Source organism: Equus asinus, chromosome 3 (genome assembly GCF_041296235.1).
Source record: "Equus asinus isolate D_3611 breed Donkey chromosome 3, EquAss-T2T_v2, whole genome shotgun sequence".
NCBI classification, from domain to species: domain Eukaryota; kingdom Metazoa; phylum Chordata; class Mammalia; order Perissodactyla; family Equidae; genus Equus; species Equus asinus.
In genome coordinates, this window is record NC_091792.1 from 27441321 (window position 1) to 27464393 (window position 23073).

Sequence of the window (23073 nt, forward strand, 5' to 3'; positions counted from 1 at the left end):
GAAGGGCAGGCTTCAAGCAAAGCTTTCGAACGTATATGTAGGAAAAGGTCTCTGATTTATGGACAGTTCTCTAGCTTTACTTTAATTTTCCTTTTATTTTCATTGACAGTAAAATTTTCTGAGAGTACAATCAAGATAGTGTATTCATAGAAATAACATTAATTGAAGCTTCGTCATAAATGAGAACGGTCATAATCACGATCTCCCTTACCAAGGCATTCCACACAGAGAAATAACAGCACAATAAATAAAGAATGTCTCATTTATCACACAAATAAAACAGAATTGCAATAACAAAAGTGTGATTTTATAAATGTTCTTACACTAAAAATAAAAGCAAAAATATAAAATCATGCACTGGAGACAAAAGCTAAAAGTGAATAGTTATAGCAAAAACATTGCAAAAGATAAAAATGTTCAAGTATTGTGAGAGGAGAGGGGAAAATTCCAATAAAACAGTTTCAGAATAAATCAATGATATTTACTACCCTAGGACGGACACTGACAAAACTGTCTTTGCCCATTAATACTTGACGCTGTTAGAATGCATACTGCCATCCATTTAAGGGACAGATTCCATTTCCTTGGAGCATGTCTCCTGTTACAAGGTTGGAATGAAATTTATTGTTTACCTTGATTATAAATAGACAATAACACTTTAGGAGAAATATTCTCAAGAATACGCCAGAGTGAAGCCTTGCAATAGTGGGGGCCTAGGAGTTAGGAAACATTCACTCTCGTACTATTTTCATCATTGTCTGTGAAAGATACTTCTCAGTCCTGAAACAAAATTTCACCTCATATTTCAATTTTGCTGTTGAGTAGAACTAGCAGAACTAGCAGAAAACAGTAAAAATAATAAAAATAGTAATAATAAAATAGTTTAACATTTTCATTGACGCGGAATTTTTAAAAAGTATTGAAAAAGAAGTTGCATCACTTAATGGAACTAAGAATTATATAATGCTTTAGTGGGGTTCTTTCTACAGCATAACAATTTCTTTCCCAACATAACTAATCTAAGCAGTGCTCTTATACTTTGTGGTTGAATAGCATATCGGATTTGAACAGTGGCTAGTTTCTACATGATTAGGAAAGATATGTTTGTCATGGGAGTAAAAAAATAAAATTTGTCTGTTAAATTACACATAAATATAAGGTACAAATGTATTTTTAAAATACAGATTAAAATAATCACACTTGCATTGTGTACATACGAAAATACAGTATTTAATATTCAATATACACACACACATTTATGATAAATGTAACTATTTGGCAATGCCAGTTCTTTCAGGGTTCTCTCTGTCCCCTATTTCCATATATATGGAAACAAAAATGCTTTGCTAAACTCTCCTAGCTCTGGCGGACATCCTGGAGCAGTTTGTTAATCTCAGCCACTAGCTCACTGGCATCCATGAGTTCATGTTTCCCGTCGTTGAGGTGGTTGAGCACATTGTCAAAATCATCTTCTTCATAATTTTCAGGGATCTCCTCCATGGCCGGCAGCCATTTTGAAGAAGGTTGCACACTGGAATGAGTTCCAAGTGGGGGCCCAGAGTTGGTGGTGGGATTTTGAAAATGTGTACTGGCTGCCCAGGCCGCCACCCCTTGTGGGTAACCCACAGTCTTGGCTGGCAAAGGTCCCTTCCGGCGTTCCAGAGAGTTGGACCGATCCATCTCACTGCACTCAGAATAGGTGTCCAGGGAAGGGGGTAAGAGGCGCTGGAACACGCTGCTCATTTCCGAAAGCAGAGAAGATGTGCTGTTATCTCCAGAGTCCTCATCGTTTGGGGAGTCCTTCCCAAAAGTGGAGAAACTCTTCTTCTTCTCACCAGAGTCTGCAGGCTGGGCGTCATCTTCAAGACTCTGATGTGGATGCTGCTGCTGGGGCTGTGCTGGGAATTCTTCCCCCGGAATGAACATGTTACTCCTATAGTCAGAGGATGGTGAGGGCAGCGGCGGCATCCAGCACTGGTCAGAGTGTCCCAGGACTCTGCACTCCTCCGTGCAGAGCCTCATAGCTGCACTCAAGGAAAACAGTGGGGATTCATTATTATACTTAGCATGACTCAAAATGATAGAAAAATTGTGCTTGTATTTTTTAAAAAACAGAATGAGACAAATTTAAACTACTATGATACTAACCAGCTATTTTACTCACTACATGGACTACAATTAAGATTTTAATTTGAATGCCGGTTGTATGGCCCTCTATAAGTCATGTCTGTTCATGTATTATTTTTTCTTATCAAATAAGTAAAGGAGGATTATGACTCATGTACTTCTCAGGAATATCATTTCTGCTACTCAAGTACAGAGAAAATGGATTGATAACTTATACATGAGAATGGTGGAAAGGAGCTAAGGTGTGGGTGATGAAATATTTGCTAAACATAAATTCTAAAAAAAAAAAAAAAAGCTGTAAGGTGAAATATATAATTTTAGAATTCCACGAGATAATCCTGGAGTAATACCTTTGAGTAACTTTCTAGATATTGAGGTCTACCCGACCTACTTTACTTTTAATAGAGGCACTGAGGATATAATAAGCTTGAAGCTCATTATACTTATTAATCTCTCTTAAAGGTATTCTTGATTATTTACTGACTTGTTATTTACAATAGCAGTGTAAAGTATTCTCAACTACCAGGCATCAGTAGTTACCCAGTTAAGAAGCCTTCTTTTAAAGGCTTGAAATTCAAATGAATGGAAAAATCATCAATAGATGAAAAACATGAAATACCCATTGGCTAGTTCTTCCAGATATCACGATGCCATATTGGAATGTGAGTTGCCACACTCAGAGGAAATAATATGATATGAGAAAAGCAGAAAAAGAAAGAGGGGAACAAAATCTCTAAGTTTGGCAAACACAATGACTAAACTACATACCAATTAGGAAATGCAAAGATGTAAAAGATAGTCCACAAATCATCTCTCTCTTTCAACGACAATTAAGTCTCTTCAATATTATGATTTCATTTTAGAGCAAATGACAGAATGCAGAAAATGCAAAGTAATTATTAGATGTGAATGAAAACTGGATTGACATCAGCATACCTATATATTCAGAGCTAAGTCTGTAGATCTGGCTACTTATGAAAGATTTCTCTTCCTCTCAAATTATTGTTAGAAAGGATGACTCTTGAGCAATGCCAAATCTCTTGTCAGTGGACGTAAGTGTCTATTGTGTTGACTGCTGAATCTCCAGCCCTGAGTGAAGTGTCTGCATAGAATAGGCATTCACTACATATTTTCTAATCATCAGGAAAATTTAAGTCAAAACCACAATGAAATATTACCTCAAACCTGTCAGGACTGTTATAAAAAACAAAAATAACAAGTGTTGTTGAGGATGTAGAGAAACTGGAACCGTTGTACAAATGGGAATGCAAAATGGTATAGCCGCTATGGAAAACAATACAGAGGTTCCTCAATAAATTAAAAATAAGACTACTGTATTACCCAGAAATTCCACTTCTAGGTATTTATCCAAAAGAATTGAAATCAGGATCTCAAAAAGCTATTAGCACTCACCTGTTCACCTCAGCACTATTCACCATAGCCAAGATGTGAAAACAAACTTAAATGTCCACTGACAGATGAATGAAGAAAATGTGCTATATGCCTACAATGAAATATTATTCAGCCTTAACAAAAGAAGGAAACTCTGAAATACGTGACATCATGGATGAACCTTGAGGACATTATGCTTAGCAAAATAAGCTAGTCGCAGAAGGACAAATACTGCATGATTCCACATATATGGGGTATCTAAAATGGTCAAATTCGTAGAATCCAGGAGTGGAATGGTGGTTACCAACTGTTGGTTGGATAGGGTGATGGGGAATTGTTAAGCAACAGGCATAAAGTTTCAGTTAAGCAAGATGAATAAGTTCTAGAGATCTGTTGTACAACATTGTTTCCATAGTTAAGAATACTGTATTATACAGTTAAAAATTTGTTAAGCAGGTAGATCTCATGTTAAGTGTTCTTATACAACAAAAGTACTTTTAAAAAAGATTGATGTACAAAAAAAAAAAAAAGAAAAGTAAGGAGCAAATGTTACCTTTCAAAAAGGAGCAGGAAAGGACTTGGTTAGGTGGGGAAATCACTGGTCTTCATTGCTTGAACCTTTGAGATAATACCTCATCAATTCTGGACCTAAATTCTCTTTTTTTTTTTTTTTCCTGATCAGGAAGATTGTCCCTGAGCTAACATCTGTGCCAGTCTTCCTCTATTTTATATGTGGGATGCTGCCACAGCATGGCTTGATGAGTGGTGTGTGGGTCCGTGCCCAGGACCCGAACCTGTAAACCCTGGGCCGCTGAAGCAGAGTGTGTGAACTCAACTACTACGCCACTGGGCTGGTCCCTGGACCTCAATTCTTAACAGAGAATGGGATAAGCCGAGAAACAAAAATGGAGCAAGAATTGTGAGTGAAAAAAAAAGTCTGATTGCTAGGAAAGCTAAAAATACAAAGTAGGGAAAAATGCAGAGAGTGTGTGAATATCGATTCTGTGAGAATCACTGTGGGGTAAAAGAAAGAGGGCGAATATCAAGAATCATTGTGTAATTTTACTATGAAGAAAAGTTAAATTTAAATAAGGAAGGATGACTAAAGAATAAAAGCGTGGTTAGAGATGCTGACTTCATGCATTACTACTCTTTGGAAATATTTACCAATTTTTGTTCATCATTTAATGTGGACAAAACCAAAAAGAGTTGAAAGTAACTGGAATAGCTTAATAGCAATGAGGTTTTCTCGGCAGTGAAATAACTATCAAAGTGGTAAAGCATTGTTTCCCTAATTCCCGGAGTCTCTGAAAATGGAAAGGAGACCTGGCTATATTGTCTTACTCACATCCTGTTGGAAGGAAGGGGAGCAGACCTGATGCCACCTCTTCATTTGTTTTCTGGCCTTTAATTCTGTGGGAAGGACTTGATTGTTTGATTGGCTCTGTCTTGTTTTAATGTTTAATGGCAAGAGGGAATAAAAGGAAAATTACATTGGCTCCTACGGCTCCTGAGCATGATCAACCTTCTAGAGAATTGAATACACTGAAAGTAATCAACAATACAATCTGGATGATTAAAATGACAGGTCATGTTCAAAAATAATTTTAGTCATGGGGATTTTTTAAATAGGGAATGCTATTTTACAAGTTCACAATAAACAAATGGGGCTTTACTTATAAAATAACAAATTAACATAAAATTTTAAAATTCTGAAAATATGAAAAATTAAAGAAAGGCTAATGGAGAGAAGGGTGGCAAAAATAATAGAGATGAAAGAGCAGTGGTGCAGAGGAGGGCATTTCTCAGTTTCACTGATATTGTCAACCTTTTCCCTGGAGACTCAACTGTGTGAAAACATTCTCAGAGTATGTAATTCAGCATCACAGATGTTCCATCCCATAGCCAAGGAATCTGGACTTGCTGGCAAGTGGTGCAAGTGGCTAATCTTTCTGTCACTCCTTCAAAGCTCCGCCAGGTGGTATAGTTCCTCTGCGGAGGGGAAGACTCCTTTCCGACTACAAGCTGAGAATTCTTCTTTCCCACTACGTGACTATCGATTTCGTCACTGTACTATGCCTCATGGGTAGGGCAGGAAGCAAGCATCAAATATGTGAAGAAAAATGTCTGTCTAACTTCCATCAAGCCATTGGTCACTGGGTGATCAATCACTTACCTATTAAGAGCCTTCTATATGTGAAACACTATGATAGCTCCCTGCCCTCAGACGGTTTCAGTCTAGTTCTGAGTCATGTGTGCCACATGCCCAAAGTGTCAAACTATATGATGCTGAGGGCATGTCGAGAAAAGAAGAAAGAGTAGAGGAGGAGGCCGAAGTAGTTAAAGAAAGAGCAGCATGAAACAAACTCTGACAGGTTAAACAGGATTTGGACAGACAAAGTGAAGAGAAGCCAGTTTTTCATGTAGAAGGACGTCATGGGCAAAGGATTGGGGTGTTAAATGAAGAGACGACCCTGCCTATTGCAAAAGACAGAAAAAAGCCCAAACTGAAAGTTAATAAACTAGCAGTGGATTTCACTGGCTTTGGCATGCCAAGATAAATAGTTGAATTAGGTGTTGCTGGGCAACAAAAGTCAATTATTGATTTTGAACCAAAAAATGTGAATTAAAATGTTCTGAGAAAATTGTTCAAGCTGCACAAAGAAAAGAATGACCAGAGAGTGAATATCAGCTCGTATGCTGGTGTGGTCAACCAGCCATGGAAGAAAGGCCGGAAGTAGGAGACCAGCCATGAGAATGGAGAGAAAATGGAATTAAAGAGGAATGCTTAAGTTAAGTAATCACAGATGCCAGACTGATGAAAAGTGGAATGAGCTCAGTCAAGATGGACTATCACAAAAACATCCTGGTGCAGCTAATACATTGGGAAAACAGAGATTTGCAGGAATATTTGTAGTACTGTAGTTTAAAGTTGAATGAGTAAGGAAGAAAGTATGTTGACAAACATGAGCCAACAGACAAAAATGCGTTCTGATTTAACTGCTCAGAATACTGGATATTTCTGTGGGAATAAATAGAAGGAACGACCAGAAATGACCCTGTTGGCAGGCAGTGCGACATAACATAATCTATATTTGATCACAGTCTAATGCAGAAAAACAGTTTGAATAAGACACTTAAGTTCTAAAAATATTCATGCTTTAGAAAACTGCTCTGATTTCTGTTAATGGTATTCAGATGTGGACTCACATTTTTTTGTACTTGGGATATTTCCTGGGAATCTAAGTTTACAAAGCACAAGTTTTATACTCTAATGTGCTGCAGAAGCTGCCAGCATGAATAATAAACCAGAATATGGGTGAAATATTAGCAGAATGATGGTCATAATTAAGGGACAGTTATCTCTGTGTAGGTACTGAGTAGGCACATTTCTACCTATACTAGCCAAACGTGAAAAAAGCATAAAATATTTTATGGATCATTGGTGATTTCCTGGTGCTCTCTGTTTCCAGAATAGTTTCTACCACATCCCACATGGAGGCAGGTAGCTAGTAAGGCAGAGAGGCATCTACTGCAATACAATCTGTTGTAATGCAATGCCAGGCACCAGCAAAATAGCTCTCCCACCACTCAGATTCAGTATGGTTGTGTGAACATGAAACTGTTTTGTAAAAGATTGTCTATACATAAGTGGTGTTATTAAAGATAATATAAAAGTGGGCCTCTAACTTTGAAAAGAAATGTAACTTGGAAGGAGTCTAAACTTACTCACTAAACAAGACTCACTATGATCTAGAGTTTATCAATATCGACTTACTGTTTCCCCAATGTCTTTATTCTTTAACATTTATTTTTATTTTATTTTTTAAATTCAAGCTTTAGATAACTCTCCTGCCATGAATATATCTGGTAGTGGTAACTTTGAAAATACAAGAAAAAGTAGAAGAGGAGCCTTGCCCTTTTGAAAAAACAAAGACCATGACTGGCTATTAGAATTATACGATTTTTGAATTAAAAAGGATTTTAGGCATCATTTAGGCCCAGGAATGGCAAGGTTATCTAAGTAGGGGCAGTTATCTGCTTTTAACTATGCTGATAAATTAAAATTTCAATGAATAGACTTCATACAATTTTTAAAATCACTTACATAATACAAGATTGATATTATACCATTATGTTACTTTCCTGTTTTAGGAAATAATGTGATTTGGGAAATCACATTATTCTAAATTAGGGATCGATATTCAAAATTAGAGTTCCGTCAGTAAAACAGAATCATAGAAAGTCAGCCAGCTCCTTCATTTCATGGATAACAATAATAAAACTGTCCTTGAGCAAGTTGTCTGAGGCCGCATGTATTCCATTAGATTTTCAGAGATTTCTCCTTAAATTGATCTAAGTAGTCTATGAATTTAAAAAACCAAGACACCTTGGATGACTGTGTAAACACTGACTGTCATGGCCATTGCTTGTAGGCCTTCGGGCCACTAGAAGTCCTTTCCAGAAATGCATACTGTAATGATGCCATTAAGTAGACAGCTTTTAATAGTGTCATGGAGGGTAATAAGACTTTAGAATGTGAGAACAAATACGTCACTCAACTTATTTAAACAAAAACCCAGAACCTGTTACATTATATTACTCTAAATAGATTAGTACTTAAGAGTATGAGAATTGGTTCAGATCTCACCTCTATCATGTACAAAATGCCTGATTTTGGACACATTTTTCAACTTTTATAAGCTTCAGTTTTCAAATCTAAAACAATATGAACACTACTGTTACTACCACCACCATTACTAATCCCAACCTCAAAGTCCTGGGGAAGTAACGTGGTACAGAACTCCTCAGCGGCCCGGAGTGAACACTGGGACGGGGTCGGGGGCTATTCCTGGGACTGCCCCAGCTGGCACTCCCACTGCTGTAGCTGCTGCCACCACCACAGCTGAACTGACAAGGGCTGGAGTTTCTATTTCCTGATTTCTCCTGAATTTCTGTGGCTCTCTGAAGCTCCCTCATGTCTACTTCTTAAACTCTCTTACTTATCTGTATTTAGAAAATAGATGCTCGGTGGGACTCAGATGGGTCATATAGTTTTGTTCTGCTTTTATTTATTGAATCACAGTCCTTTGATCAACATTCAGTGGAATTTAGAAACATAAGTAGCCGAAGGAACATTTCTGTGCTCCTGAGAGTTGATTTAATGTTACAGGCTTTAGTAACGGGGTTGCTACAATGATGCAGTCAGTATTTACCAGTTGGTTCAGAGAGTTTCGACTGCACAATTAAAGAGACTCTAAGGAAAACGTGGCCCACAGTTTACTAGCATCTCCTCCATCTAGCTGTGTCCTTATAAAATCCGCTCTTGGACCCCTGTTCCTCTTCCATTACAGTGCAGACATAAAATGAAAGGTGGCACAAAAATTCTATGCTTACCACCTACAAAGATGCATTCTTTCTCCTATTTTTAGTGATTAAATTGTACCATTTCCTAGTGTATTTTAACCTCTGATTCTGTGAGTTGGTTCCCATCACAGGAAATGTGTCCTCCAAATTATAGTCTAGTTCACCACTAGGCACCAAAACGGGCTGTCTGAAGAAAAACAACCACCCAGTCATTTTACAGAGTTGCTCAAGAGTGTTCTATGGCAGTACTGGATGGGGTCGAAAGAAAAGTGGTGAGGTTTTTTATTCTCCTGTCCCCACTCCTTCCTTCTTGTTCTTTTAAGCTTACTCCTTCTCTATCAACTGCTTAATATGAATTTTAAGAAAATAATTTAAAAATGTTTCAGTTTCTGTTCATTGCTAATAGTGTGCAGATCACAGACACTTCAGTGCAAAGGATGAGAAGAATATAAGCATGGGAGAAATCTTTCACTTTACTGGCTTAGTAGATCTGAAAATAAGGATTTGTCTACCACTACCCTCTTACCTGCTGGAATTCTTCCATCTGTAAGAAACAGGTCGCTGAATCCTTCACCCAGCAGCCTGTCTATTGGAGAATCTCGCCCCAAATCATAATCACTGTCTCCTGCTTCACTGTCACCACGGCCACTGTCCTTCAAGCTAAATTTGTCCATGTCTTGAAGGGCATATCTAGAAAGATAAATCAGGCAAAGTGTTGTTTTTACTCTTCAGCATTCATGCTATTGAGACTTAATAGGTAACACAAGGATAACTCATACCTATAGCTCCTGGAATATTTGTTTCCTCGAAAACTTGGCCTTGGCTGATATTGTCCCTGGTGAAGCATTGAAAGAAGCTGGGAGACCTGCTGGAAACCAAATAGACAGACCTGATTCCTGGAAACAAAACTCCAAAATACTCACACACTTTAAGCAACGAACAACAGTAACTCACTATTTCATCCCAATAAGTTGAACATATTTTCTCTGTTTTAGAGATTTACATATGCTGGACTGTGGCAAATTAGGCAGCCAGCCGCCAAATATAACTGAATATATCCCAGGGAGATTTGAGTGATCTAATACAACTGACTTTTTTTTTTTTGAAAGAGGACTCCTTTATAAATAACAGATTGATTTTCTTTTTTTTTATAGTTCAGATTAAAGTGATCAGTTAAAAAATGCATGGAAAATGCTGTAAAATACAACACTCTAAGACAGGAGGTTAAAATAATGTCAGAAAATTTTCAAAAGTTGAACTAATATAATATGCATTGAGATGCTATTCTGGAGGCCTCAGTTTTTGATTTTTCAGTACAGACCACAACTCTGAGCCTAAAGCAAGCCCCTTTACTTTTGGCTTCTAGTAGCTTATTCCGGAAAGTAAGGGGATTCTAATTAGATAGTCCTTTGCAAGCTGCACATCTACTTTTCAATATTATACACAGTACACGCAAGTAAATGCTTTAAGAAAAACTTTAAACAGTATGCCAAAGTGTGTATACTTGCTACATATACACATGTAACTTGTATCCTATTTAATTTGCATATTGTTCACGTTGCTACTTCTTAATGGAAACGTTTAAGAACTAACATAACACAGGCACAACTTCTGAACACTAGCAGCTGACTTTGTCAGTGAACTGGTGCTGTGTGTGATCTTACCTCAACAGCAGGAGTGGCATGGGTGAGTTCTAAGGAGAAATTCTCTGGCACGTGGTTCGATGAGATTGTCACCAAACTGTTGAGAGACTGGTGACTGTTGTGACTCTGCCGGCTGCCCATTTGTCCTCTTTCTAAGGTAGGAGATGAAGATGGAGACGATCTGTGATGAGCTCTGATGGGCAGAGTGCCATTTATGGTAGGCACCAATGTAATGTCCCCTTTGTGAATCTGCCTGGATGGTCTTTTGGGGTGGTGCTGGTAAGTGGATTCTGCTACCCTGCAGTTGTAGGATCTAGTATCTTTCTTTTCTCGGTTACACCTCGTTGCGAACAGCACCATAATAACCAACAACACTGCACAAATTGCTCCTAAGGAAATAATTATAATCATGGAGACATCCAAAGATGCCTGGCTTACTGAGGTCATTGCTGTACTTGTCACTGACTCTGCATATTCAAGGATCATGCACTTCAGAAGGACTTTGGTATGCAGCTGAGGATTGCCTTTGTCCTGGATGATAACTGAGAGCTCCCATTCTGTGTAGGGAACAGATTCCATGCTCACATTGGTATGGATGTCACATGACCGGGGATCAATTACAAAGACATTCTCCTCATTACCTGCTACTATGGAGCAGCTGAGTTCAGCATTTGCACCAGAGTCTCTGTCAATTGCCCTTATTCTTGTGACGTGAAAGCCACTGTCAGCCCCTTTGGGGATGGAGATTTCTGCAGTATTATTGCGCAGTGTAGGCCCTATAACCACAGGGACATTATCATTTTCATCAATGATGGTAAGCACAACTGTAGTATTGCTTACAAGTTGCTTCGGACTTCCTCCATCTCTGGCTTCGACCACAAAAGTGATCTGACTCACTTCTTCATGATCAAAGATTCTGAGGGCATAAATGGCTCCATTAGATGGGTCAATAGTTACATATGTAGTTATGGAACTTCCTAGGATAAAACTCTCCAAAATGGTATATGTAACTTGTCCATTTTCCCCAAGATCAGGATCTGTGGCTGTAACAGTTGTGATATACGCCCCAGGCGAGTTATTCTCCGAGATTGCAAATTCATATCGACTTCTCTGGAAGTGGGGTGGATTGTCATTTATATCATTGATTTGAACAGTAAAATGTTTTACTGTAGAGAGACTGGGTGTCCCCTTGTCCTCAGCGATTACAGTCAAGCTGTATTCAGACCTCTTTTCTCTATCCAGTGTGGCATTTGTCAAGATTAAATAATTGTTTTCATAAGTCTTTTGAAGTTTAAAGTGACCATGTCCATGAAGCTTACAAACGATTTCTCCATTCAGCCCAGAATCTTTGTCCTGAACCCTGACTAAAGCAACAAATGTGTCAATAGGATCCCCTTCAAAGATGTAAGATATTTCTTCTTTTCCAGGGGACATGAGGTTTATGTTTATTTCCGGTTTATTGTCATTAACATCCACAACCTTAATTATAATCTTGCAATGAGCTGGGATTGAATTCGGACCCAGATCTTGAGCCTGAACGTCAATCTCATAGGATTTGGTGATTTCATAATCCACTTGCTTGAAAAGAGTCAAATGTCCTCTCTCTGAATCAATTTTAAAAGTCTCTATAATTTTAGGAGACACATGACTGCTGAAGGAATATACAATTTTCCCATTAGCGCCCTCATCTGGATCAGTGGCATTCAGATCTAGGAGCAAAGCGCCAACCGGGGAGTTTTCTAAGAGTTGTATTATATAAGACTGCTGCTCAAAAGCAGGGCTGTTGTCATTGGAGTCTGAAATGCTGATTTTCAGAATGGATGAGCCAGACCTCTGAGGCACCCCCATGTCTGAGGCAGTAAGCTGAAGCTCATAGCTCGACTTCAGCTCCCGATCCAGCTCTCTCACCACTATGAGTTCTGCATACTTGGCTCCATCAGTCCTGGTCCGAACCTCAATATTAAAAAAATCATTGGCAGAGAGAGAATATGTGTGGAGGGAATTTTCCCCAACATCTGGATCAAATGCACTGTCCAGGGGGATACGAGTCCCCACGGCTGCGCTCTCTGATATCTCAATAGGTATGAGAGATCTTGAAAACTGGGGAGAATTGTCATTAATATCCAGCACTTCGACTTCAATATGGAAAAGCTGCAGATGCTCAGTGGGCAGAGTGATCACATCAAACTCAATGGAACAGTTCAAGTTTTTCTGGCATAGTTGTTCACGGTCAATTTTAGCCCCTATGCTGATTTCCCCATTATCCTCATTTACTACAAGTAGAGGAGAATTTCCCCTTTGCATGGCTCGAAAACGAACAGTGGAAGGATTCGGTAGCTTAACTAAAACATCAGCCACATCCTCAGATAGTCTTGCAATTACTGATCCAACCCTCTGCTCCTCATAAATCCTGTATTTCAAATTCTTGCTCAGTACCTCGGCGTTGAAAGATACCATCAGGATTGCAAAAACGAATCTAAAGTGCATTTTAGCATTCATTTGGTACACCGGTCAGTCTATTTGATTCCTCTCACAGAGCAAGTTAAAACAGCCAAGCAATTCACTCAACTTCCTTTGGCAACTTAAAGCTAAGCGACATTTGGTACTTGAAACTTGAAAGCGTCTCTTAATAACACAGCACAGTAATTAACAGCTCGCAAACTTTTGTTTTATACACACCCACCGTGTCACGACTTCCAGATATTACCGGCATGGAGTCCGATCCTTGCATTTGTTTAGCTGTTTGTCCTCTTTGCAGGCAGACGTGTCACCTCCGCGTTTTCCCCCTTGTGTCGTAGGAATCCATCTATTGTAGGGTGCCGGCGGAGTCTGCAGTGGCTCTTTCCGGAGCGATTCTTTCTCCCTTTCTCTGCTCGGCTGCAGACTAAACACCCGTGATTGCTGACTCCAGTCTAAAATCTGTACAACTTCACTTCAACTCAGACAAAGCTCTCTTGCCCGGCGTGTGTTGAATCGCTTCCAGCCAATCAGCGTACTTCCAAATCAAAAGCTGATGGAGTCCCCAAAGCCAGGGCGGACGAGAAAGGAGGGTGGGAGAGGGAGAGAGACTGAGAGGAGGAAGGCGGGGGCCGGGGGTTCGAGGAGAGGAGGGAGCAGGGATGGTGGGGGCTGGGGAAGGAGGATGGGAGCAGCTCCTTGACTGCTCCTCCCTTCCTCCTCCCCACTCCCCCTCCTCCCTCTCATCTACTGCATTCACTTTCTCTGAGCGTGCCACGACAAAGGGGAGACAAATTACAGAAGAAAAACTTTAAATCAACTTCTGGTCGCCTTTATTTATACGGCATTTTAAATTGTTCTGGTTTTCCTAATTGCCCTTTCTTCTTCCACAAACATGTAATCGCCTTGCTTTCCGTAGTCTTTAAGTACTGGTTTAACTTAAAATACCTCTAAGTGCATTTTGTTGGTGGAGGAATTTAATAAAATTTGAAAACTTGCTTCTAATTATGCTTCTCAGGCCGCCTCCTTCCCCTCCCCCTCTGTAAATACTTGGGTCTTTCTCCTTCTGGGAGCACAAGCAGATTTTCTTGGGGCTCTGTTTTAAAGAACGGAACAAGTAAAAAGGTTCCATTTTTTTGTTTTTCTTTCATCGTTATTCTTTGAAGATAAGAAAAAGGTTATTTTCCAGTCTTGATTTCTCTTAATTAGCAAGATTTAAAGGAACACCTTAGGATTTGAAACTAATTAACAATATAGTTCTACCTTAAATCTCTCCTTGCCTTGAGTTTGGGCAAAATGATATTTCTTTGTCCTATACTTCAAAAAATCTTATTTACCTTGAGTAAAAGACATTTCATGCTTTAGCATGCCTGATTCTGCCACAGGGTACTATCTATACACGGTGAATCTTCACAATGAATACTGGGGGTACGTGGACGCGATAGTTTACAAGTCAATTTTTTATAATATATGTATTATTTATGCAAACACTTTTCAGATATGTATTTTAAAAACCCACAGCTTGTTTACATTGAAGAATAAAATGCCTGAGTTGAAAATTGCATTTTGTGTGCATCAAAATGCTAGGAAATGTGGGAGGCTTGTGCTCTATCCAGGTCACAGAAACTGATATGGTATTCTTATTTGAAAATATGATTATTTATGATGTTCTTTCTGCTCTGCAATTCCTTTTAAGTTTATCATCGTGGCTCTATTCTCGCTGCTTTTTTTTCATACCTCTTGCATTATTCCTCAGCTGTCTTCATACACTTGCATATTTGCTGTTTCACATAATCTCCCTGTCACTTTTTTTCCATTTATTTTCTCCCACTTTCTATTTTGCCCCCCAGAAACATATTAAAAAAAGTAATTTTCTGATTTTTCCACTTTGCTTACTCTCAGCAGAGCTCGGCAAAAGTCACTAAGAAGGTTCTTTCCAAAAAGGAAAGCAGAGTCGTCTCAGCATGAACTCTCCTCCTTTTTAGGCGTTCAAAAGCATTTTATAAGCCATTGTCTTTTTCTCCCCCTCCAGAAACCAGCACTGTGTGGCAAATTGTGCAGAATAGAAATGCCTATAATGAATGCATTTAGGACTGGGTCACGCTGATGAACATTCTGCCCCCATGAATAATACTGTTTTACACGTTTGTAGCCCTTTCAACTTGCTGATCCCCAAACCCTATAGGCAAACCAGAAAAACCACCACAACCAACTAGGACGTTAAAAACCCATAGCCATCTGGCCTACGTCTCTAACAATCTGAGCCAATAATTATATCAATTCAGGCTTTAGTGAACCCCTTTGCAAACACCAAAAGAGCAAAGAAAGGAATTAGTGACCATTCAAAGTTGGGGTGAAAATTCAAAGGAGGTCTAATTCCATTCGTTCTAGGAGAGTTTTCTTTGTGGATGATGAGTCTATCCCCCAAAAACTCGAAGAGCAATGGACTTGATTACCTTCATGTAGAGGACATTTTTTCCTAATGCTCAAAACATAAAGATAATTTTAAAATCTTTCTTTTATTTCTGACAGTGAGCTTGAACAGAGTTAATCATTGTGAAAAGAGCTTCAGATTAACTTACTGAAATATTTAAAATAGGTTGTAAATTAATAAATACTCATAAAGAATAAGTTTCTGTGAGTAAGTCTTCAAAGAACTTGGAATCCTTTCAGGAGAAAGGCTTTTTTTACTTGTGGTATCGTTCTCATCAAATACCATCTCATTTTCAGCTTGACGAGCTCTCCCTGAGAAATTAAATATACTTCCTTAATAGTATTGTGCTTTTGACTTCTTCTTAGTATACACTACTCTGTTTTTCAAACTTGCTTTCCAAAAGTACAAAATAGAAAATAAATATTTTCTTTCACTTTTGATTAGTTACAGCAGTTCAAATGTTTATATTTTGTAGCCCTGAAAAGAAAATACTGAAAAAGCTTTCTCCTGTGTCATTTGCTATTTGAGAAAGGGTTTGTATGAGGAGAGAAAACAGATAAACTTCTGTCAGTTGTCAACTAAAGGTGATTTGATTGAACTTTCTCTTTCTTCTGAATTTTACAAAGCCATGAAAAAGGGTTAGACCCTCCAAAACAGCTTCTCAGACATCCTGTGAAGGAGAATTGATTGAATGGTCCTTAAAGTCCATCCACCTTTAATATGGCAGCCTTTGTTGACAAAGAAAGGAGATGGCTCCACCTCTTGAGGACTGTGGCATTCTGAGTGATTTTAGGTACGAGAACAAAGTGCTCCTAAGCTCCTGGAAGAGAACCTTGGCTCCTTCCATCTTGTTATGCATATTTTTTTTTTAAAGATTGGCACCTGGGCTGACAACTGCTGCCAATTTTTTTCCCCCCAAATGCCCCCAGTACATAGTTCTATATTTTACTTGTGGGTCCTTCTGGTTGTGGCATGTGGGATGCCACCTCAGTGTGGCCTGAGGAGTGGTGCCATGTCCGCGCCCAGGATCCAAACTGGAGAAACCCCGGGTTGCTGAAGCGGAGTGCATGAATTTAACCACTCAGCCATGGGGCCGGCCCCCTGTTGTGCATATTTTATCCACAAAGCTCCCTTTACCATTCAGCCTAAGTAGGCTGACAATTGCTCAACCTAGAGGAAAGGTATCAGCTGGCATTTGCAATACATCCTGTCACCTCTAATAACACTTTTATTATGACATTTATTTTGATTACTTTTGTTTTAAAGAAAATGAAGCTTTATAATTCTAAATCTTTACTGTTTTCCTCCCTACTGAAGAGGAAGGGAAATGTGAGTCCCAGTTGTAAAGCTCAAATGTCTCTTCATTACATGAAGAATAGTGTCTTTTTTGGTAGTGGAATACAAAATTAAAGTTACTAAAATTTCTCACAAGCAGATGTGGATTTTGTTTAAAAATTCTTAGTAATTAATTTGTATTTTGGTAGAGATACGAAATGAAAAAAAATGGGAGAAGGATAAATAATCACTTCCATCTGACCATATCATGTCTTTTCCATCATCAAAAGAATAATATGGGATCTCACAATCTTCCTGTAGATTGTGTAGAGTGTAACATTACACTCTTTCCTCACAGCATTCATTGTGAAATAGTCCTGCTTGACACCATATGTCCATAACAAGCCTAAGTAATACTCTACTGTGTGTCTTGGGACATTAGATAAGAACAAAAGTTTACCAGACAAAAGTTTCTAAAGTTAAGGAATCTCAATGCTCTGGAACTGTTGAAGATAAAAAGCTTGACTTTTTATGGGTCCAAGACATGTATGAATGCACGCACCATCAACTGGTAGCTATGTAATCTTGAACAAATTATTTGACTTCTCTGAGTCTGTCTAATCCTCTGGGAATAATAATAATTTACTATAAAGAATTCTTCTAAGAACTAACTATCTGGGGCCTTTCATAGAGGCTGGCCTGGAGTAAACATATAACAAAGGTTAGTTTCCTTTTCTTAGCCTCTGTTTGTCTGTTTTCTTCCTAACCTTCATTGAGGAAAAAAGTGTGGATTATATCCACAGTCCCTGTTGCTTTTCAAACTTTTTGTTTAGATGCTTATATAGTTTTATGCTGAGAAGATGACGCTTTCTCCATTTTTGATTTATGAAACTCACCTTTGAAATGTAATTGACAAAACTGATAGTACTGATCTATGATGATGTTCAAAACTTGCTGGTTCATGGAAGAAAATTCCACAAGATCTATCAAATATACCTAACTTTACCTCCAGATCCTCAACCATCGAAACATACCTAATAATACTGTCAAAAGACGTCTACCGGGTGCTTAATTATCTTTTATAATTAGTAGGATGCACATCTAGTATTTGCCTGTTCTCAAATCATTTGAGATAAACAGGTTTTTTTTTTTTAATATCATATCACACTATCCTGAAAAGACAAAACGATATAATTTGATATGGTACCTTGTCAATGACGAGGGAAGATAAAACTTGTCAAATAAGATTTTCATTTAAAAGGCACTATTAGACCTTTTATCAATCATATTACATCTCTTCATGTTGTTCTCCCCGCATTCCACTTATTAATGTACTCAGGAATACAATAATGAAAAATCACTGAACAATATGATCTCTTTGTTGGAACAAAGTTATCAACATAAGATCAAGGGTTGTGAAAAGAGAATGGATCCTAAACTATCCTTAGACTTGTAGAATAGAAATAGATTTTAGTAGAATTCTGATCAAAACTGGATGGGATAAATGCCCTTAGGAGGGCCACACACCTGGAGGCGTAGCTGTGCTGGTGTCAGGAGGCAGCAGTAGCAAGGGTCCAGGAAGAGTTGGAGTCTGTGAAATACAGTGACAGGTGTTACATCAATTTTGTCTGAGTGGGCAATCAGTATTTGAGCTGTCCTGGCAAAGGTATCATGCCAAGTTCCAGCAGGTGACTTAGGGTCTGGCAATAGGTAATCAATTGAGTCCAGATGCAAGGCATGTTGATGAGTTGTTGTTCATTTTAGGACTTCAGACCTTCTGAGGCAGAGCGGTTATGAAATTAGATATTAAAGTGGAGAGAACAAGACAGGCATCTAAGATCCAGTATTCTGAAAATGGGCATGTACTGGGAACATACTAAAAATCTGAGATGAGATCATAAAGTTAAACTAGATGGCAGCAAGGTTGATTTTAGAATTAGTTACCTGAACTGTTAGAGCATCTTAAATTCCTCCTAATCTGGACAGTTCTCATCTGAGGCTGAGAACTAAGCCTACAAGCTGTATTCTGAAAGTTGCTGCTGAGACGATTCCAGGGAATTGGAGGGAGGGGTATAAGCCCTTAAGTGCGTTGAGTCTCCGTTCTTAGTTTAAAACACTACTACACAGTGTATAGGCCATAGAGCCGCCACCTGCGCATTATCTGGAAGCTTGTTAGAAATACAGAATCTCAGACAGCACCCAAGACCTACTCGAACAGATTCTGCATTTTCATAAGATCCTAGGCTGTTCCTATGCACATTAAAGTTTGAGACATACGGCTGTGAAGAATAACCTGTTGTCTGAAGTGGTAGAAATCGTAACAGGATGGTCCTTACATCCAATGTGCTGTGAGATCTTGCTCCTTGTGGAGTTTAGACAATTAGCATATGGTAAAGATCACTATAGAAAGGGCCAGGGCTTGGGTATCATGTATTCAAGAATGTAAGTAGAAGTGACATAAGAAAACTTTTCTATTTAGTTAAATTCACAGAAAGATAAGGCAAATTAAGCTTCCCTCAAGATCCAGTGTCTAATACCAGTTATCACCCTGTCCTCGTCCTTTTAGGCAGTACAATTTTCATTCGGAAAGGAAATACTTTTCAGAAAAAGAAACCTAATTCTTTTTGAAGAGCTATTTCTGAAGGCAAGAATATTTCCAACGTCATTACATACATGCATATTTGTACATATGTATATGCTTAGGAATCTCCAGTTGAGAGTTATGCGTCTGTCAAGTGTGTATAAATGAAAAGTTGCTTTATGTTTTCTTCGTGCCAATATTCCTTCGTCATTCAGTGGTGTAAGAAGGCAGATCTTGAGTACAATGCTCATTTATCCTTAACTATTTCCAGCTCAGAATTAAGAAAAGAAATTGAAGTATGACAAAAAGTTTATGGCCAATTCTTGAATCTTTTCTGTTCATGTTAAAATCCATTTCATATACCATACTTCTGGATGTTCCTAATACATGTCTAATTTATCCAAGCATTTTTCTTCCAACTAGGAGCATCCCACTGTACATAGACTGGTGTCTTCTCTTAAAATTTCTAAAATATAAAGTAGAACTAATATGACTTAGCAGTATGAGCATCCACTTAAACAATGAAAATCAAATCATTCCTATTTTAGGACATATTAGATTAGATTAAAACTTTTTGAAAGGAAGTTTTAATATAGTATGTTAAGCTTAAATAAATGTCTACGGAATATTAGCATCAATTATGTACAAAAAATTTACAATTAGTAAATACAGCTAGGTTTATTGCAACTTCAATGTCCAATTGCTTATTTACTTAGAATCTGTGGGGAATTATTCGCTTCACAGTTTCCATCCACCAGTGGAAGCACTTTCAATGAGGAGCAATCTAGGATTTGTAGTGCGGAAAGAGCAATGCTGTCAAATTGAGAGATGCTTAATTTTCCGGGGAGAAGAAAAGGTTCAAGGTATTCTGTAAAGTGGCAGTTTTTATCAAGAATAACTAAAATTTCATAAAATAAAAAAAATAAATGATTAATAGATTTAGAACATGTAGCAGATACCTAGCTATTTAGCTGGTCTCTGGAAATGTGTACTTCTAATTCCTTTACCAACCTACAAAAAAAATAAACAGTTTGCACACACTTTTTACGAAATAAATGTATATCAATTATCTAGAAAATGTTTTAGTTAGAATAAAACTGAGGAAAGTGGAGGCTGGTCTGGTGGCACAGCCTTTAAGTTTGCACGTTCTGCTTTGATAGCCTGGGGTTCACTGGTCCGGATCCCGGGTGTGGACCAGCCCGCTGCTTGTCGAGCCGTGCTGTGGTAGGCTTCCCACATATAAAGTGGAGGGAGATTGGCACAGATGGTAGCTCAGGGCCAGTCTTCCTCAGCAAAAGGAGGAGGATTGGCAGCAGATGTTAGCTCAGGGCTAATCTTCCTCAAAAAAAACCCAAAAAATAAAAAACTGAGGGAAGTTGCTAGGTCTTCAATGAAAATAATGCCAATTTCCTATAGGCAGCAACTATTTGTGACAATGTAGTGCCTCCTTATTATCATCTAGTATTTATTTTGAATTTGGATAAGTTAATTTAGTTATAATAAACTAATCAATTATGGCCAATATTGTCTATCCACAGGAATTGAATTTCCAAGGAAGATTCTCATTTAAACAGTACAGCATTTTAGAAAATATCTGCCCCAAAATCAGTAAAACATTTTAGAAAAGCTCTACTCCAAAATGTAATTAAGGGGGCAAATTTAAGAGGTTACATTTAGAATGAGTTACTCATAAAAAATACCATCGAAAATAGTAACATCTCACATAGCAATTAAATGTTAGAGTCTTGGAACACAATGTAAATAAAGGTAATAGGTATTGAACACCATTATGTGACAAGTGCTTTATATACATTTCCTCATTTAATTCTTACTGTAATGAAATATTTATAACGGCTAGAAACATGTGGGATGCAATAGACCCCAGCCAAAGTGTCAACAAGTAGGAGTTTAGTATCTCAAAACCCAAGACACACAGAGATAGGATACTTCTGACACTGCATAATTAAGCAGCTCAGTAACGCCATCATGAACCATGCCATCCTTTTGCTCTTTCATCTTCAGTGTGCTGTCTTATCCTTCTTGAGGGTTCTTCAACTTCCCAAGGTGGCTGTTAGAATTCTAGGAAATGTTTCCCCACTCACCTGAATATAGAGTCATAAAAAGGCAGTATTTTCTCCGTATTTCTTCTTTTATCAAAGAAAAATTATGTTCTAGGAGCCTTCCACTGATATTCTCTTAAAGCTCCTTGCTCTGACTTGTGTCAGATGATGATTCTTTAATCTCTAGCAAGGAGAGTGGAATTGTTATGATTGGCCTAGACTAACAAAATTTTAGCCCTGGGCTACAGGAATAGCTCCTTCACTTTACACAACACACTGAAATATTGGGATTTGGTTAACAAAATGGAGTGGAGAATGGATGTTGAGTGGAGAGCAAGTACTGTCTGCCGCATTAATCCTAGAACCATTTTATGATAAAAAACTAAGACACTCAAAGTTTAAGTAAATTTTCGCACAGCTAATATGTAGTGGATATTGAATTTGTATATCTGTGTCTGCCTCCCATACTATTTCTATACAGAAATATATATACTTGTATCAAATCTACTTCCTATAAAGTAATAGCTATTTGGTTTTTAGATATTAAATTAAAAAGGGCTGTCCAATTTTTGAATTCTTTTTTTTATTTCAAAACAATGAAGCTATGGGAAAATATGCATCAAGGTGAATTGTCTTTTGGAAAAATACTGCAATCCAGGGGCCAGCCCTGTGGCATAGTGTTTAAGTTCACGTGCTCCTCTTTGGTGGCCCAAGGTTCGCAGGTTCGGATCCTGGGCTCAGACCGAGCACCGCTCATCAAGCCATGCTGTGGCAGCATGCCACATAAAAAGTAGGGGAAGATTGGCATGAATGTTAGCTCCACAACAATCTACCTCAAGAAAAAAAAGATTAAAAAAATACTGGAATCCATGCAACAACAACAAAAAAATCACTGTTTCGTCCTTTGGATGATATCCTTGAAAATTATTACTGCTACAGGCTTAATCGAAGTGATTCCTAGGCAGAGCTAGGGAAAACGGAGGAGGTAAAGGTAGAGGTGATATTTTCCTCACTAAAGATCCCAGGTCCCTTAGCGTCTTCACATACCCTGTGATGTTTCTCTGAGACCAGGCTCATCTAGAAAAAAACAATTCAGTCACCTACAGATTAAAAGCTGCAAATGGAAAGTCTGGGACACTGAGAAAAGGAGAGTAGACATTCAGATTCTTACTTATGTTATAATCAGAAACATTCTAGTGTTTGAGCAAAGGCCAACCAGAGGACTGACACAAGGGAGTAGCTTGATGCAGTACAAGAGATACTGACCTGAGATCAAAGAAACCCACTTCCCACTCAACAGCTCTTTGATGCTGCATCATTGTTCATACCATCACCAGTTTTCCCAGTGATAAGCCACTCTCCATAAATATTTTCTTGTATAAAGAACTGAAGCCTAAATTTGGGAGGCAGACATAAAAAGTGCATCTGGATAACCTGCTTATATCAAGTACTCCAGAGTATATTATTTATTTTGACAAACTTTTTTAGAAACTCTGCTTTCTGTTGTGAGGCTAAATGAGAGACACTAACATTCCTGGCAAAGAAAGTAACGTAATTTAAGGCAAGCAAAGGTGCTTTATCTTCTTCAGCCAAAAGTATTGAATTTAACCATCTAAATAAATAACAATGAAAAAAATCTTTCTTTACATTTTGAGAAGCATATACACTCTGCACCTCAAGTCTAAACAGAATTTCTGAATGTCTAACATGAATTTAATGAAATAATAAAATAATATT

General features: G+C 38.2%; 1 protein-coding gene across 4 annotated transcripts; it reads right to left on the reverse strand.

Annotated features, from left to right (window-relative positions):
- Nucleotides 1-55: 55 nt before the first annotated feature.
- PCDH18 (protocadherin 18) lies at nt 56-13559 on the reverse strand. 4 transcript variants are annotated; one of them, XM_014850578.3, is made up of 4 exons: nt 10551-13559; nt 9666-9751; nt 9413-9576; nt 56-2024 (listed from the first exon to the last, which is right to left on the reverse strand). In XM_014850578.3, the coding sequence occupies exons 1-4, from the start codon at nt 13026-13028 to the stop codon at nt 1357-1359; spliced, it is 3396 nt and encodes a 1131-aa protein (XP_014706064.2). In that variant the 5' UTR covers nt 13029-13559; the 3' UTR covers nt 56-1356. The 4 variants fall into 4 exon arrangements, with proteins under 4 accessions (XP_014706064.2, XP_014705996.2, XP_070360853.1 ...); XM_014850510.3 differs by having other exon boundaries at nt 9666-9754; nt 10551-13470; XM_070504752.1 differs by having other exon boundaries at nt 56-2029; nt 10551-13437.
- Between the last annotated feature and the right edge of the window lie 9514 nt (nt 13560-23073).

What these genes read in the sequence shown, in the direction of transcription:
- PCDH18 (XM_014850510.3), bottom strand. Translation starts at nt 13,028, where the DNA reads ATGAATGCTAAAATGCACTTTAGATTCGTTTTTGCAATCCTGATGGTA. An exon ending in ATGCCACTCCTGCTGTTGAG is followed by an intron (nt 9,755 to 10,550) that starts GTAAGATCACAC and finishes TTTGGTTTCCAG; the next exon opens with CAGGTCTCCCAGCTTCTTTC. An exon ending in AGATGGAAGAATTCCAGCAG is followed by an intron (nt 2,025 to 9,412) that starts GTAAGAGGGTAG and finishes CCTTGAGTGCAG; the next exon opens with CTATGAGGCTCTGCACGGAG.